Source organism: Hyperolius riggenbachi, chromosome 2 (assembly GCF_040937935.1).
Source record: "Hyperolius riggenbachi isolate aHypRig1 chromosome 2, aHypRig1.pri, whole genome shotgun sequence".
NCBI classification, from domain to species: domain Eukaryota; kingdom Metazoa; phylum Chordata; class Amphibia; order Anura; family Hyperoliidae; genus Hyperolius; species Hyperolius riggenbachi.
The window spans coordinates 431,606,480-431,622,702 of record NC_090647.1 but is presented as its reverse complement, the minus strand read 5'-3'; the positions used below and the strand labels follow the sequence as shown (position 1 = coordinate 431,622,702).

General features: G+C 40.6%; 1 protein-coding gene across 3 annotated transcripts in view; it reads right to left on the bottom strand.

The window, feature by feature from the left end:
* ASMTL (acetylserotonin O-methyltransferase like) overlaps nt 1-16,223 on the bottom strand; it is a 144,726-nt gene that overhangs the window by 13,505 nt on the left and 114,998 nt on the right. The window contains exons 12-14 of one of the 3 annotated variants that reach the window (XR_011026401.1): nt 12,678-12,821; nt 7,298-7,420; nt 113-4,184 (exon numbers count right to left, since the gene is read on the bottom strand). Coding sequence is in view for 2 of the 3 variants with exons in the window: in XM_068269948.1 (XP_068126049.1) it covers nt 3,979-4,184; nt 7,298-7,420; nt 12,678-12,821 (473 nt within the window). In the remaining variant the exon portion in view is untranslated. Of the gene's footprint in view, nt 1-112; nt 4,185-7,297; nt 7,421-12,677; nt 12,822-16,223 lie in introns of those variants that run through there. The other 2 variants (XM_068269948.1, XM_068269947.1) reach the window with 2 other exon arrangements.

Sequence of the window (16,223 nt, the reverse complement as noted above, 5' to 3'; positions counted from 1 at the left end):
TTTTTATAAAAAACAAACAAAAACAAAAAAAACCTTGAAAAAGGAAATGGCTACCCCCTTAAAACCCCCCTAGTTCTATGTGAATAAGAAAGATCTGGTTTAGAGTACCTACATGGTATGGGTCCGTTCACATCAAAGCAATTAACACGGAAAAATCACTAGACACTGCGGAGGTTTTGGTCCCAATGAGCTGCATTGCACGGTAATCCCAACACTGACCTGAAGCCCCAACATAAGCATCTTCCTGCTGATGCATTGATCTGCTCCAAGAAAAATCCTTAGCAAGGAACATCCTGCAAATGATAAGATGAACTGGAAATGTATGGCTAAAGAGAAAGGGAATGAGGAGTCCCTTGACCCCTGCTGAATACACTGGAAGAATAAGATGTCAAAGTTCAGCTTTAGTTTCTCAGTAAACATATTGACATAGGATGCATTGTGGTACCAATATTATCTTTTATTTCTAGAGCATCATCATATTATTCTACATTTTATAGTAATCGGAGTGGTACAAAAGGAAAATCTCTATGTATAGTAAGTTCTACCTGTGACACAGAAGGAATTTACAGTCTTAGTGGTGGGATGATACTCAATATAGTTGAATGGGGCTGTGCATACATATGCTAATAATCAGATTTGAACAAGCCATATAAAATCACTCTACTATAAGAGGAATGAGTTGACTGCTATATAAAAACATGGCCAATACTATGGCACACTGCCCAAGAGTGTGGAATGAAGGATGAGTATAGTATAAACATACCCTAATTACCCTTATCTATATAATGAAAAAGCAATTTCTGAAATGGCATATAGAGGACCTTAATGTAAATAATGTTATCAGCCTGTGTTAACATTCTAAAAACCTCATTTCTACTTGTAATATGTAATTGTATGTAATTATAGGCAGACTAAGCTCACAACATATCCTGAAAGTGCTAAAGAATGGTTGCTTCCTACATTTGTCACTAACTATTGAAGATGGGTGAGGTTAAAGTGTGAGTGCAAAAGCAGGAAAACGGAGGCATCCTGAGAAGTAAAGAAATAGCTGAAATTGATAAATCAGAAGCATTGACCTTGGCATATGTTCCAATTTTCTTTTTGTTGTTGCAGAAAAATCTGCCCCAGGATGTTTCAGTTACAATATTATGTTCAGTATCTTGTTATTGTAAACACTGATATAGTAGAACTTCCGGTATAGTAAACTAAATATCCAGGTCCCGGCCAGGCCCCATTATATGCTGTAAGTATATGGAAGTACCACCTGGAATAGTAAAACTAGATATAATAGAACTCCTGTTATAGTAAACCTGTTTTTTGGCCCCTGTAGTATTCTGTATCTGGCCATAGTGGCAAGTGGGTGGGTGCATGTGTAATACGTCAGTCAGAGACCCATGAGCCAACAACATCATGATCCCACCATGGGGTACTGTATCCAAAGGATAATGCTACGTGCATAGTTTCTCCGTTATTATTGCTAATTTATACTTACTCGGGGCTTCCACCAGCCCCATGAGCAGCACCTGACGAGTCCCTTGCCATCCATTTCAGCCCCTCCATTCTGGAGGTACGACTCCCGGTAATCCGAACAGTCGTTGCCAGCCAAGAACTTTTGCACATGCGTGTCTCGGCTGTGCGTCCGCTCCTGCGCGCTCCTGTCCCTTGGGGCGTTCTGCACCGTACTACTGTTCAAGTGCAAAACACTCCAGGGGATGGGAGTGTGACTGCCCAAATTACCGGAAGTCGTAGCGGCTGAACGGAGGGCCCTAAGAGAATGGCGAGGGACTCATTGTGCTGCTTATTGGGCTAGAGGAACAACCAGGTAAGTATAAATTAGTGATAGTGAACCATCTCAGGTTCACTTTAAAGAGGAACTTTAACCAAGGATTGATCTTCATTTAAATCAGTAGTGGATACCAACTTTCCCATGATAAATCTTTTTTTTGGATAGATAACCATATCATTAATATTAAGGTAAAGCCCCTCCCACACTGCAATCTGTGAGCCTTGTTGCATTATGGGAAAACAAATCTGATTTCAACTGCCAAGCAATCAGTATCTATCTCCCACTGTGTACAAGTATATCTATATAACCCCCCCCCCCCCAACCTTTTGGCCTATTGCATTGTTAGTGGGTGTGGTTATAGATAATAGCAGTTGGTGCTGTCTAGTTGTCTTCTTGTCTGCCAGTAGTAAAGATGATTACGTGCAGGCTCATTGTGGATCTAACAACATGAACAAATTACATGCCGATATCCATGATTTCTTGATCTCTCTTCTATTTAACTTCTCCCTTTGTAATGTATTGATTTATTTATTTCACCCTACTACTATTTTTTGGTTCCTCTTTTAAGATGGTCAATGAGAAGCAAAAAAACAATAATAATAATAGTTGTGAGTTGATGCAGAATTCTGCAAATTTTGTATGCAGCTTGAAAAATGAGTAATCAAATTTCACCTTCGCAGAATTTGAATGGTTTGTTTTCAAACTGCATGAATTTGCATACAAAATTTGTATAATTCTGCATCAACTCAGAATTATTTGCATCTCACTGACCATCCCTACTCTTTAGATTGGCAGGGCTAATGGTCACAGGTACATGCTAGTACACATGCTGTGCTTATTAACAAATACAGACTTGTGCGCTCATAAAAATTGTATCTCTTATAATCATAAAATCAGCACATTTTGGTGTACTTACAGATAGAGAGATCTAGCCAAAACAGAAAGTCCAATAAATAGTCAACAGTATGCAAAGTCTCATCCAAATAAAAATAATTGTATTTTAGAGTGTGAGTGTGTAAGGAATATGGGGAGACAACCATTAGCACCCACAGATCAAATGGTTTAACTGCACAAAGTAAAGACTCGCTGCTATTTTACTTTCAGAACAGAATTTTACTCTTTCAGCATTTTTTTTTTTAGGATACAAATTTGTATCTAAAACTGTCAATTCCTGGCTTCTACTGCATATGATCCACAGTCTATGGCTTCCAGCACCATATGAATGAATTCCGCAGCAATTCAGTCAGTAATTATCACTATGTCAGAACATGGCATTTGGTTTTTGTTTAGTTCCTGTTAAAGTGGGCTAAATACTGTACGTTAATGAAAGTCTATCATTAACTTTGTTAAGAAAATGTCACCACAGGTACACTAAATGGAGCAGATTTATTTAAAAAATGCAAGTACTATTAAAGCAAATGTGGTGCAAAAGTGAAGCAAATACCAAGTTCAGGGATACAAATGAGTCACTGTGTTCAGGGATTCGGATTAATCTCTCTGAGCAACTGTGCCATCTTTTGCACCCATTTCACATCAGATATGCTAAAATTTGGCTTGGACTGGTTTGATAAACCTGACTCATTGTTCTAATTCCAAATTGCATGTTCTGTAGATATATTCCTTGTAGCGAATGCACAATGCACCATGTACATAGGTAGACTGAGGAACAATGGTAGGGATGCCCTCAAAATAACTCCAGTGACCCATTGGCTGCTGACATTTGCCACTGTACAAAAACTGAGGCAGGCACCTTCTCCAATGGAATATCTACAAAATGGTATAATTCTAATGCTGGGCATACATGGCTCGATTTTGCCGCTCGACTCTGTGCCCGATCTTTTTCCGCGCTCGATTTTTCTTATCTTTTTCCATTGTACTCCATGCAGAATCGAGCGCAAAAACAATCGGCCGAGAGATCGGACATGTTGGAAATTATCTATCGAGCCATCTAAATGGCTCAGAATCGAGCCGTGTATTCCCAGCATAAGGGGTGTGGCATTAAACCCTGCTGATTACATCTTTGTTATGCTGGGCTGCTTCTCTGGCCTGATATGAGCACTGCTACAAGTCAGTGCATGTAGTGATTTTGCTTCTATACGTTTTTCAAAGTTTTTAAAAATGCTTGGGAAATATTTTTGTGCAAACCAGTAAAGAACTAAAATACCGGTACCTAATATGACTGATCCTGAAAGTTATCTTTTCACAGCTAGAATTGCATCTAATAAATTGCTGGTGTACTTTATTTGTACACTGTTAAATCCATGACTTTGTAGAAGCTTCTTGTATTCGGTGCCACTCCTTTGCTTTCCAACAGTCATGCTCAGAGCTTGCAGCAATGCTCTAGGCTCCTTCTTTTCTTCATCTAAGACAATTTCTACAATAAGCACAGCACTGTTTTCTAAGGAAACAGAGACCATAAAAATAATTAACAAAAAGAGATCAAAGAAACTGCCATTCATCATACTGAAAAGTTGATCAAAAACTTTAAAATTTCACTAGCGTCAAGGTTTTGGTCCAGAGAAAGACTAATTCCCCTACAGGCAAATATAGTGAGTTCTGTGTCAAAGGGAAGGGTGAATAATCTAGACCCAACACGAAAGACATCCCAGCTTCCTAGATGGACACATTTCATACTATCCCTAGTAATTACAGCTGTGAGTTCAGCTGGAGAAATTATCCAAATCTCCTTAGGATGGTTTGCAGGGAAAAAAATATAAATATGCCCATCCAACAGTGAATAATAACAGAGGCCCTCAAACACCTAAATGCAATCTTCACCTGGCAGTCAGATGTTTGTACCTATAACTGGGCCAATCCCTTCCATGTGTCACTAACCTGGGGAACATCAGCCCTTTGTCTCGGACAGTATGGGGTCACCTAGACTGTCTTTTCCAAATAACAGATCTATGGAAAGGAGACAGTCTGAAAATAATTTGCATAAGAGAGGAAAGGCCAGCACTGATTATGCTGGTCATGTGGACCCCCAAATGAAGCTTATAAATAAGATATTTATGGGGGCTTTCTTTATTAATCTGTTTTACCACTGTCATTCTCTGGAAGGAGCTGCTACTCCTTTTCCAGGAGCAAATAAATGTATTGAACCAGTAATGCCTCTTGCTTTAACGGAAATATGAAGTGAAAATAAACTTATATAATGATTTGTATGTGCGGTACAGGTAAGAAATAGAACATTAGTAGCACCCATATAAGTCTCATATTGTTTCCAGTAAAGGAAGAATTGAGAAGCTTCAGTTATCTATGCAAAGGAGCTTCTCTGAGCTCCCTGACCAAGTCTACAGTGCTGTTTTCTGAAGCACTCATCTCAACCTGTCTCTCGCTGTTTCTTGTATGTTTAAGGTTTTACTGCCAGGAAATCCAAAGGGTCATTAGCTCTGCTCTGTTTCATGATTTAAAATATAGAATGTAGTTTGTAAACTGCAAGTATTAGAGAATGATGCAATCTATGAAGCTAACTGAAAATAAAAATTAGACTTTTCTTTGCTACTAATGTTCTATTAATTATCTGTACTACACATACAATTCATTATATCATACTTTTTTTCGCTTCAGTGTCACTTTAAGATATTCTAAATCTATGTTGCACACTGTATAGAGCTCCAATTTGCACTGCTGAAAAATCCTCCATTATTCCATAACTTGATGATTTCTCCTTAAAACCCATAAAGACTTTAAAGAGTAACTGTCGGGCATAAAAAAAAAATCAATTATTTTTATCTGGTAAACAAGTAATAAGGATGCTAACCATGCAATCCAAAAGTTAAAATCTTTATTACTTTTCTTGTTGATAATTGATCATTCCCCTAGTTTGCCAAATTTTGTGTGTACCACATAAGAGTCAGGTACACAAAAAGGAAGTTGCAGGACATGCAGGGTTGTCCTTTTTGGCTTCTGTACTTCCCCTCAGACTTAACTAATGCAGCCTGATTGGCTGAAGCCTCTTTCCCTCCTGTTTTACCCTCCCACACCTCTGTTCCTCTCTGACTGGCCAATATTTTGTCATGCTGAGACAATGCACTTTCTATAGTGAAGGGCCGGTAAATCAGGCAGAGGAGACTAAGGGAGAAAATTACATCAGAATTAGCTTCAAAATAGCCACACTTAAAAGAGAAAATCCTTCTTAGCATTTCACATTTTTTTACTGTAGAAGAATCACTAAAATCAAAACATGGACAGTGCAACACATATGTTATGTAAGTTGCGCAATAATTTATCTACTTATATATGTGTTTTTTTTCTGAGATAGTATGGCTGACAGCGCCTCTTTAAAATAAAAAAATACATTTTCCAAATCCTTAGGGTTCATTAACATAGATAGCTTAAAGGGACCCTGAGCAGTAAAATAAAATGAAACTGGTACTTACCTGGGGCTTCCTCCAGCCCACGAGGTCCCCCGGCGTCCTCCTGGCTTCTCTCCCAGTCCCGCTGGTGGCTCAATTACCGGCAACTTTTGGGCTGAAGGTCGTCCGGTTCTTCCTGAACAGGGACACGCCACGTCATCACGCTGGTTACTATGGGTCACTGCACTGGCTGGCGTGACAATACTGCGCATGCGCGGTTTACAGTTAGAAAACAATGATGCATTACGGCCGACGTGATGACATGGAGCGTCCCCGTTCAGGAAGAACCGACAGACCTTCAGCCTGAAAGTCGCCAGTAACGGATTCGCCAGCGGGACACGGGGTGGACCTCGCGGCCTATGGTGGGCTGGAGGAAGCCCCAGGTAAGTACCAGTTTCATGTTTGTTTGTTTTTTACCGCTTAGGGTTCCTTTAACTCTGCAATAACCAAACAAGCACTAAGTTAAAAGAAACCTGCAGTCAAAAGAATACTGTGCCTTCCATCTCCATTTCTTAATAAGCAATGCCAGTTGCCTGGCTGTCATGTTTTTGGCTTCAGTCGTCTTTTAGTAACACACATGCAACAAGCATGCAGCCAGTGGCGTCAAAGCATCTAATCTGCATGCTCATTCTGGGCCAGTAACTTAAAAGACACATGAAGCAAGAGGTATATGGAGGCTGCCATATTTATTTCCTTTTAAGCAATACTTTACTAGTTGTCTGGCTATTCTGCTGTTCCTCTGCTAATACTGTTAGCCATAGACCCTGAACAAGCATGAAGTAGATCAGGTGTTTGACATTTTTGTCAAATGTGACAAGATTAGCTGCATGCATATTTCTAGTGTGATTCAGACAACACTGCCGCCAAATAGATCAGCAGGGTTGCCAAGCAACTGCTATTGTTTAAAAGGAGATACATATTGCAGCCTATATTTACTCCTTGCTTCAGGTTCAGCCTCAGTATTAGAGGCAGAGCATTAACACAACTGAAATTTTTTATTTTTATTTTAGAATGAAGATGGCAGCCTCTGTATTGTTCCATATTAATATTATATACAGTATATTTATACTATATACTACTACAGCACTAACAACTATTTTATCAAATTAAGACCAGTTTACCTAACCTTGCCATATAAGGGATGTGATTTTACCTGTGCTACAAGCGTCTGATAATTTTTTAAGCAGATGATGCAACTTTTCTTCTGGTAAATCGTGCACAACTCTTGAAAGGATATACAAGTCTGCCTTTGGAAGAGGGTCTTCTAAGAAGTTTCCTAAAACAAAAAATTAAGAATGACTAAACAGAATTATGCAGACAGTAAAGCTGGATGTTATTGGGCTGTTCTTGTTCAACTTTCTACTGGTATTATTGGTAAAAGGAGGATGGTCAGAAGAAATTATCCTATGAGATTTACATTTACATTTGAAGAAGCTGTACCCCAACAGGGTCAAGTCCCTTTCAGCAGTTCACCAATGCCCCATTACAACTAGAAGCTTCAACTCTCCTTGCCTCTTGTTGTGTTCGGTTACCTAAAAGGTAGACCTGAAATACGTATGACCAAGCTTCATTTGTTTAAAAAGTGGAAAAAAAATATTGTTTTATAATGACTCTTGATAAACACTCTCTTTAACCGGTTCAGCACCAGTGTCGAAAACCTCATGCACCTCCCATTCTTTCGCCAATAACTTTATTGCTACTTATCACAATTAATTGATCTGTATCTTGTTTTTTCCGCCACTAATTAGGCTATCTTTGGGTGGTACATTTTGCTAAGAATTATTTTTTTCTAAAACCATTTTAACAGGAAGATTAAAAAAGAAATGAAAAAAAAAAAATTATTTCTCAGTTTTTGTCCATTATAGTGTAAAATTAATAAACGCTACCGTAATTAAAACTCATGTATTTTATTTGCCCATCTGTCCCGGTTATTACACCGTTTAAATGATGTCCCTATCACAATTTATTGCGCCGATATTTTATTTAGAAGTAAAGGTGTATTTTTTCAATTTGCGTCCATCACTATTTAGAAGCTCATAATTTAAAATAATATCATAACATACTCTCTTGACATGCATATTTAAAAAGTTCAGACCCTATTTATGTTGTTTTTGTTTATTTTTATTGAATTTTTTTTTTATTTAAAAAAATGTGTTTGGGGGTAATTTTTGGTGTGGGAGGGAAACAGCTAATTTTACTTGTAAAATAACATAATTGTTTAATAAAAAAATGTATGTGGGTGCAGTTTACTATTTGGCCACAAGATGGCCACAGTCAAAAAAGTCCTGTATGCGAACGATCTCGCATCCAGGAACTAACAGAAGGTGATGTTTCCTGGGGGCAGAAATACCGCGCTCTCTGAATAGAAAGCGTCGGTATTTCTCCGGGGGACTTATATCGGTGAATGGGAATTATATTCCCATTCACTGATTGGGGGGCTAGCGGCGGCGCGCCCGATCGCGCACACCATGCAGCGGGAGCAGCAGAGCCTATGTGGACGAGTAAGTTCGTCCAGATAGGCCGAACTGGTTAACAGTCCTCTCTTGAGTTGTGCATTTGCAAATTTCCAACCAATTAACATCCAATATTTTACAAAAATGGCCAAAATTTGTGAAGTTTTAGTTTACTCACATTATCAGATTAAGAATTTGGATGACCCTTTTCAGTCTGATAAGATTTTTGTTTTATTTTGCAATGGTGGTCTCCTAGGGTCTTGCAAGCTGTAGCTCTAAAAGCTTCATTTTCAGCAAGAAAAGAAGAAATATTGCAAGGGACCTAATGCCATTTCAAGGGACGCATACAAGTCTCCTCAGCATCTCACACAAGTTTTAGAATGTAATCCAATTTCAGATTTAACATTCCCCAGGAAATCTGTACAAGATGAATCTTGCAAAGCTCATTGAAGAAATGTCCTCAAGCAATACTGGCGTAAGTTAAGTGAAATGATAGGCGATATCTGTGTGAGGAAGTAAAATAGGATGAAACGTGCCGTGAGCCGGTGACACCGATTGAGTAGGTGTGCCCTGTCCTCCCCACGCCTTTGTGCGCTTCCTCACCTCCTGCCGCGTCCATGTGTGCTATCGCGCGCACTTCAAACTGATGGTTCCCAGATACAATGCTGATTAGCTCAACAGGGATTCACGCTTACTGGACGGCATCCATCTCCTGTACGTGGTTTGTCACGTTAGTTAGCCGAAAGGCTTGGTACTGACAGCATTTGAGATTATTGGGGCTGAGAGGTTTAACACAAGATTGTGTGTCTGTAATGTGCACGTATATATTATATAAGAGGTGTGCCACCCCCTCTCCAGATGTCACTTTTTCTGTGGACTGCTAAATGGGCCTGAAGATGTTTTGATTTTCAGCGTTGGTCTTTATAGGGAGTGCACTCCGGGACTGTTAATACTATTAATAATCGATGCAATAAGTGCCATATTTAGACAGCCACAGTGGTTTTATGTGTGGGATTTTGACAGTGTCATTGGATAGTTTTTGTACGCAGATATTGATTAATACATTTTTGGGATTTATATTGGTATGATCTATGTTGTTAGGGTGAGATGAGCCTAATTTGTTTGGTTGATATCCCGTAATTTCTTGGTGTATTGATATCTGTGTGAGATTATGAGCGCTGATCTGTTTTCAGCATCACATATTACTTCTCACCTCTTCTTATATATTACATAAAATGGATACAATATCCTACATGAAAATGCAAGTTTTGGGGCACATACTACATATGTACTTGCTAGTCACAAAGAAAGCTGTGCAAAAAAAGCATTTAAGGAGGGCCAATTCACAAAGGTGGCTGAAGTGCATGCTTGCAGGCTGTTACAGCTGTCAATCTGTCAAAAAAAAAAAAAAAAGGAGCATTATCCAACTGCTGTTATATAATGCAGTACACATATGGTGAGTCTACCACACTTTATAAAATCGCCTCAACTAGTTGCCTCATGTTCAAGTGTACAAGCTCGTGCTGAATGCTTGCACCGGCTGGATCCATAGGAGCACCTGACAGGTAGTGGACTGCTGTGAACTGCCCATGTGAAAGAGCCCTCAGTTTTTTTCATGAAACAGTGAAGACCTGGTTTATTGCTCCAGGTGACTTCTCCATGTTTGCACCAGGTTCCCCTGCACCTATCTAAGTTAATGATCTTTATATTCATCACTGTATACATTAATAAACATATTTTCAGAGGTCAAATATTCAAGAAACTGTTAAGTGACCTAGACACATACACACACACACACACACACACACACACACACACACACACACACACACACACACACACACACACACACACACACACACACACACACACACACACACACACACCAGGTAATTGGTTAAAAAGTCACAGAAACCACAGGGGGAAGACATTGGCCTCAATTCACTAAGCGTATCTCCTGTCTTTAATAACGTTTCTAGAGTTGTTACCATGGTGATATGGCATGTCGTATTCAGGAAACATTTTACCTCAGGCAAACCTAAAGTTAACTCTTCTGTCTTTAAGATAACTCTCCAATCCTTAAAATATGGTAACTCCAGAGTTAAAGACAGGCTGTTAATTAACTGCGTGTGAAAACAACTACAGAGGAGGTAAATTAACTAGAGAGGAGGTAAATTAACTACAGAGGAGGTAAATTAACTACAGAGGAGGTATACTAACTACAGAGGAGGTATACTAACTACAGAGGAGGTATACTAACTACAGAGGAGGTAACTTAAGGAATGAAGAAATAAGATAACTCTCTCACTGTGTGGAGGTAAGTTTTCTCTTGCCTTATCTCCAGCATGATCTTAGTGAATTGAGGCCATTGTCTGCTGCTTTCAACTGAATTTTAACTAATTTTCCAGTTTTCAAAAATGAATTTTTGCAAGGTGTGGAGCAGTGCAGTTACACAACTTCCCTTTTCTAAGTAATCCACCGTTCTTCCTCTTTATACAGAACTCAAACCACAGACGTTTAGTCTATGGAATGAGGGTAGTGACTAGTCATCTAATTCCCCAGCAAAACTGTAACCTTTTATAGTGAATCTGTAATGCCAGACTGCAAACAAGAGAATGCAAGAAAGTGTAACAAGAGTAGCTTAGGTTTTGATTATCATTATTATTTAGTATTTATATAGCTCTGACATCTTCCACATCGCTTTACTGATTATATAGTATTGTCACGAAGGGAAACTCATTATCTAATGGCAATAGCCATATGGCCATCGTACAATTAAAAGGGACGCTAATTACCTTATCTGTATGTTTTTGGGATGCAGGAGGAAACCCGAGTGCCTGGAGGAAACCTGTCCATGCAGATAATCCCCTTACTACGATTCAAGCTAGGGACCCAGCACTGTAAGGCGCCGTTTCAGCACAAACTAGGCTTTCTTTGGGTGCTGCTTTTTGCTAAGAATGGTTTCATTTTGTATGAATTTTAAAAGGGAATAAGAAAAAAAATTATAAAAATTATTTTTTTTCAGCCATTATTGTTTGAAAAGAAAAAAGGGCCATTGTAGATAAGTGCTACTGTAGATTGTATTGTAGATAAAAATCCACATCAGGCACTCTGATTGGCTTTGGGAACAAATGTTCCTATTCACAGATCAGTACTTGCCGCGCAAGGTTGTGAAGTCTAGAAGGGCGTAGATGATAAAATAAACCTGAATTGGGGAAACAATTTTTATCTGGGGCTTATTCCAGCCTCGTGTAACCTTACAGGTCTCTCGGTTTCCTCCCTGTCCACACCAGTTGGTGGAGATCACCAGTTGCAGGCTACTGTGCATTGCATGGCCTGACTTTGTGCTGGGAGAGTGATCTAGGAAGCAGGAGCGAAGCTTGGCACCTGATGTTTACTTGATTTTCTATGGAGGCCTGCACTGCTCATTAGAAACATTCCAAATGGCACTTCATTTGTATTGAAAATAAGCATCTGCCTTCTTTTGGCAACAAGCCTTATAAAGGTTGGGGAACAAAGCCTTATAAAGGTTGGGGAACAATGCTGGTGATTGGTGGCAAAAGGTAACAAATCCAAGCAAGGGCAGGTGGCAGTTATCCATGTTTTCATAATGAAACTTCTTTAGGCCTGGTTCACACTACACTCAACATGGTTCCATTTACCGCATCTGAGAGCATCAGGTCAACGGATATGTTGATGGATCCTACAGTATGTCAATCAGAATTATGTCTGTGCTGCGGTGAACAAAATGCAGTTGTACAGTACAAGGTAATGCCAGACACATCAAACATAGCATGCTATCTATGGCATGTCTGATGCAACACACAAAACAGAGACTTTAGGTATCAGGGTTCCGTGCCATGGACGGTGATGGCGCATCCGTTGTCAAAGTGTATGGCAGGAATCTGATGTGATGGAACCAAACCACAGTCAACTATGAACCGCATTTTTTGAAATATAACTGGCCTATGAAAGGTTTTGAAAAACTTTCAACTGTTTAAAGACCCTCAGCCTTCAGCTGCAAAAAAGACATTGTCACAAATATTTGTACTAGTTAAAACGGAAACAAAAGGTTTTTACCTGAGATAAACGTTACACGATCTGAATCTAATTGTGCAGGCTGAAAGTCTGAAACAATTTCAATAACACCGGGAAGATCTAATACGTTGATTTTCATCTCTGGGTATGTGCAAGCCAGTTCATGAGCAAGGGTCCCAGCACTGCCTTTATAGAGGAACAATAAATTGAGAATCAGAAATATATTGTAGATTGAAGATACCAGTACAGTTTCCTAAAAACATAAGGCCTAGTTGCCTAGTTCACAGTGCTCGGTTGCGTTGTAGAATAATTCTGCATGTCAACTCACTGTTCATACAATTTTATTGGGCTGTTCATAGTGCTGTGTTATATCTGATAATGTTATTCTAACTCACTCCATGCTGACTTTGCATTAAAGGAATATGGGGGGGGGGGGGGGGGGGTGGTCGGGGGAAAATTAGTTGAACCTACCCTGGGCTTCTAATGGTCCCCCGCAGACATCCTGTGCCCACGCAGCCACTCACCGATGCTCTGGCCCTGCATCCGGTTCACTTCTGGAATTTCAGACTTTCAAAGTCTGAAAACTACTGTGCCTGCGTTGCCATGTCCTCCCTCCCGCTGTTGTCACCAGGAGCGTACTGCGCAGGCACAGACCATACTGGGCCTGCGCAGTACACTCCTCATGACATCAGCGGGAGCGAGGACATGGCAACGCAGGCGCAGTGGTTTTCAGACTCTAAAGTCTGAAATTCCAGAAGTGAACCGGAGGCGGGGCCGGAGCATCAGTGAGTGGCTGCGCGGACACAGGGCGTCTGCGGGGGACCATTAGAAGCCCCAGGTAAGTTAAACTCATTTTCCCTCTACCCCCCTACAGTATCCCTTTAAAGTCTATATCCAGTCTCCTTTGCAGTTTACACACATTTTAACGTGTGCATTATGCAACTGACCACTGTGAAACCAGCCTTAGGGCCGTTCTAACTGGGGCGGTTAGAAGACGATGCCCACTAATCGCCAAGTAGCGCTATCACTTTTTAAAGCGCTAGCGCAATACAAGCAATATGGCAGTGATCTCACTGCCGCAATTGCCGCCAATCATGGGGAATTTGCAATTAGCGACAATTGCAAAACCCGCTACATAAAGCATTTTACCGCGATTCTAGAGTGATCACGATTAGAATGCTAAAAAGCGATAATCGTGATCACTCAAAAATCATGTGTCCTGTGATTTTACCACGGTAATCGCGGTAAAATCACCTGTGCAAAACGCTAGCGCTAATCGCTAGTGTTTTGCGTTTCCAAGTGAGAACCGCCCTAATACTTAAAGTATACCTGAGATGAGAAGTGTGGCCCTATTTATACTTACCCGGGGCTTCCTCCAGCCCCATGAGGTGCTTTAAGTCCCTCGGCGTTTGTTCTCTCAGATATCCTACCAGTAATTGGGTCAGTCTCCGCCAGTCAGGGACTTCAGCGCTTGCGCGGCTTGGCCGATCACACGCCACCATCACGCTCCCGTGCCCAGCAGCGTTCTGTGCCTGCAAAGTACTACTGCGCAGGCGCAGAATGCTCCGGGTTGCGCGCATGGCTGAGTAGCGCATGCGCAGGAGAGTGTGGACAGCGAGGGATTCCAAGCACCTCATGTAGCTGGAGGAAGCCACGGATAAGTATAAATTGGGCCACACAGCTTGAAGTGACAATACTATAAACTGTTCTTGTACGGTGACTAATACTAACATCACTAGCAAGATAACAGCTTGCATGCAAAAGGAGCAATGAGTAAGAAGTAACATGCTATGAAAAGATTGCCTGTTAATACACAATGCAGAATAGCTACAATTATTTGAAATAGTTCTGCTTTAGACAATCACTTTGTTTAACAACCCAGACAAATATATCCATAGTGCCAACAAGTTACGCCTTAAACTCCCTCTCACTTAAATAACAACTAGAAATGCTCAGATTTAATTGAACATTGAGTCAAGGAAATGTTTAAACATGTTTTCTCCTATATTTCACCTTCTTCCAAATAAATGTTCTCTTCTGTAGCAGACAGTTTTTTTTGTGTGGGTGTGTGTGTGGGTGTGTAGGGGAGTGTGTGGGTGTGTGTGTGTGGTGGGGGCAAGAATAAGTAACGGGCTCCAGTTTTCATCTGCACTCCCTCTTTTCAGCATTTAGAACAGTTTTTTTTTTTAATTTGTAACTCCCTGCATAATGGACTCTTCCAGAAACTTCCAACACTGTCGTTAAAGCAAAACCAAGGTGAAAAAGGGGTAGTAGGCAGGGCCGGATTTACCATAAGGAATGTGCCTACAGGTGCCTGATGATGGAAAGGCAGCTCTCTTCCCTCCTCGAGCGCCTCCCTCCCTCCTTCCCTATGCAGAGTCCTAATGAGAGTGTAGATAAGAGGTCTCCGCATTCCACTGACGAGATCTCCCCTCAGTCGGGGGCACCTCTAGCTACTTAATACTGAGGTTCTTCTATCTACCTAATACTTGGGGAAACCTCTAGCTACTTAATACTGAGGGTACTTCTGTCTACCTAATAACTAAGGGGCACCTGTAGCTACCTTCAGCGGGGTTTTTAGGTTCATGGAGGGTGAAGTCTAAGGTACCAGGACATCTGTGCCTATAGACTGCTGTGATGTAAATCCGGACATGGAAGTAGGCATTTACAGGTTATAGGTTTAGTGAGAAGAGAAGTTCAAAGGGTCATTAGCTCTGCAAACCACACTCTGGGCCATATACAATTCCATTTTTCTCCTGAGTTTTCTCCTAGGAGATAACTTTTCATCTTCAATTTAAATTAACTTTTTAGCACTTTGGAAAAAGTTCCAAAAAGTAGGTGAAAAAGTATTGTCAAAATTAATTTTGAGTATTTTTTTGCTTACTGGTGGTGTAAAAAATTTACAAGTTGTGAAAATATCACCCAGGAGAAAACTCAGGTAAAAAAGTGAATCGCATGTGGCCCCCTGTATTTTAAACTATAAGACAGAGCAAACTGCAAATATGACAATATGATGCAATACTATAAAAAAACGTTATATAGCTGAAAATAAAAATGAGATCATTTCTTTGCTACTAATGTTCTATTCCTTATCTGTACTACACATACAATTCATTATATCGTACATTTTTTTCCCTTCAGTGTCACTTTAAAAAGTGTACCAGAGCTAATAAAATTTTTATACATACCTGGGGCTTTCCCCAGCCCCAATAGCTCGGATCACTCCCACGCTGCTGTTCTCAGCCTTCTGCATCTCCGGGTACTGGGTCCCATAACTTCAGCCAGTCACGGTCAGTCTGCACAAGAGAAGTGCATCCTCTACGTATCTCTCTGGCGGCTGCTGGAGAGATACGTAGAGAGTGCACTTCTCTTGCGTCAGACTGGCCGCGACTGGATGGAAGTCACGGGACCCGGTACCGGAGATGCAGAAGACTGAGGACGGCGACGTGGGAGCGATCCGAGCTATTGGAGCTGGAGAAAGCCCCAGGTATGTATAAACATTTTATCAGCTCTGGTTTCCTTTAAGCAAACCTCATTATGATCTGATATGATTCAGTGAGGGCCCTTTTCCACCAGCGCGTTTGCGCT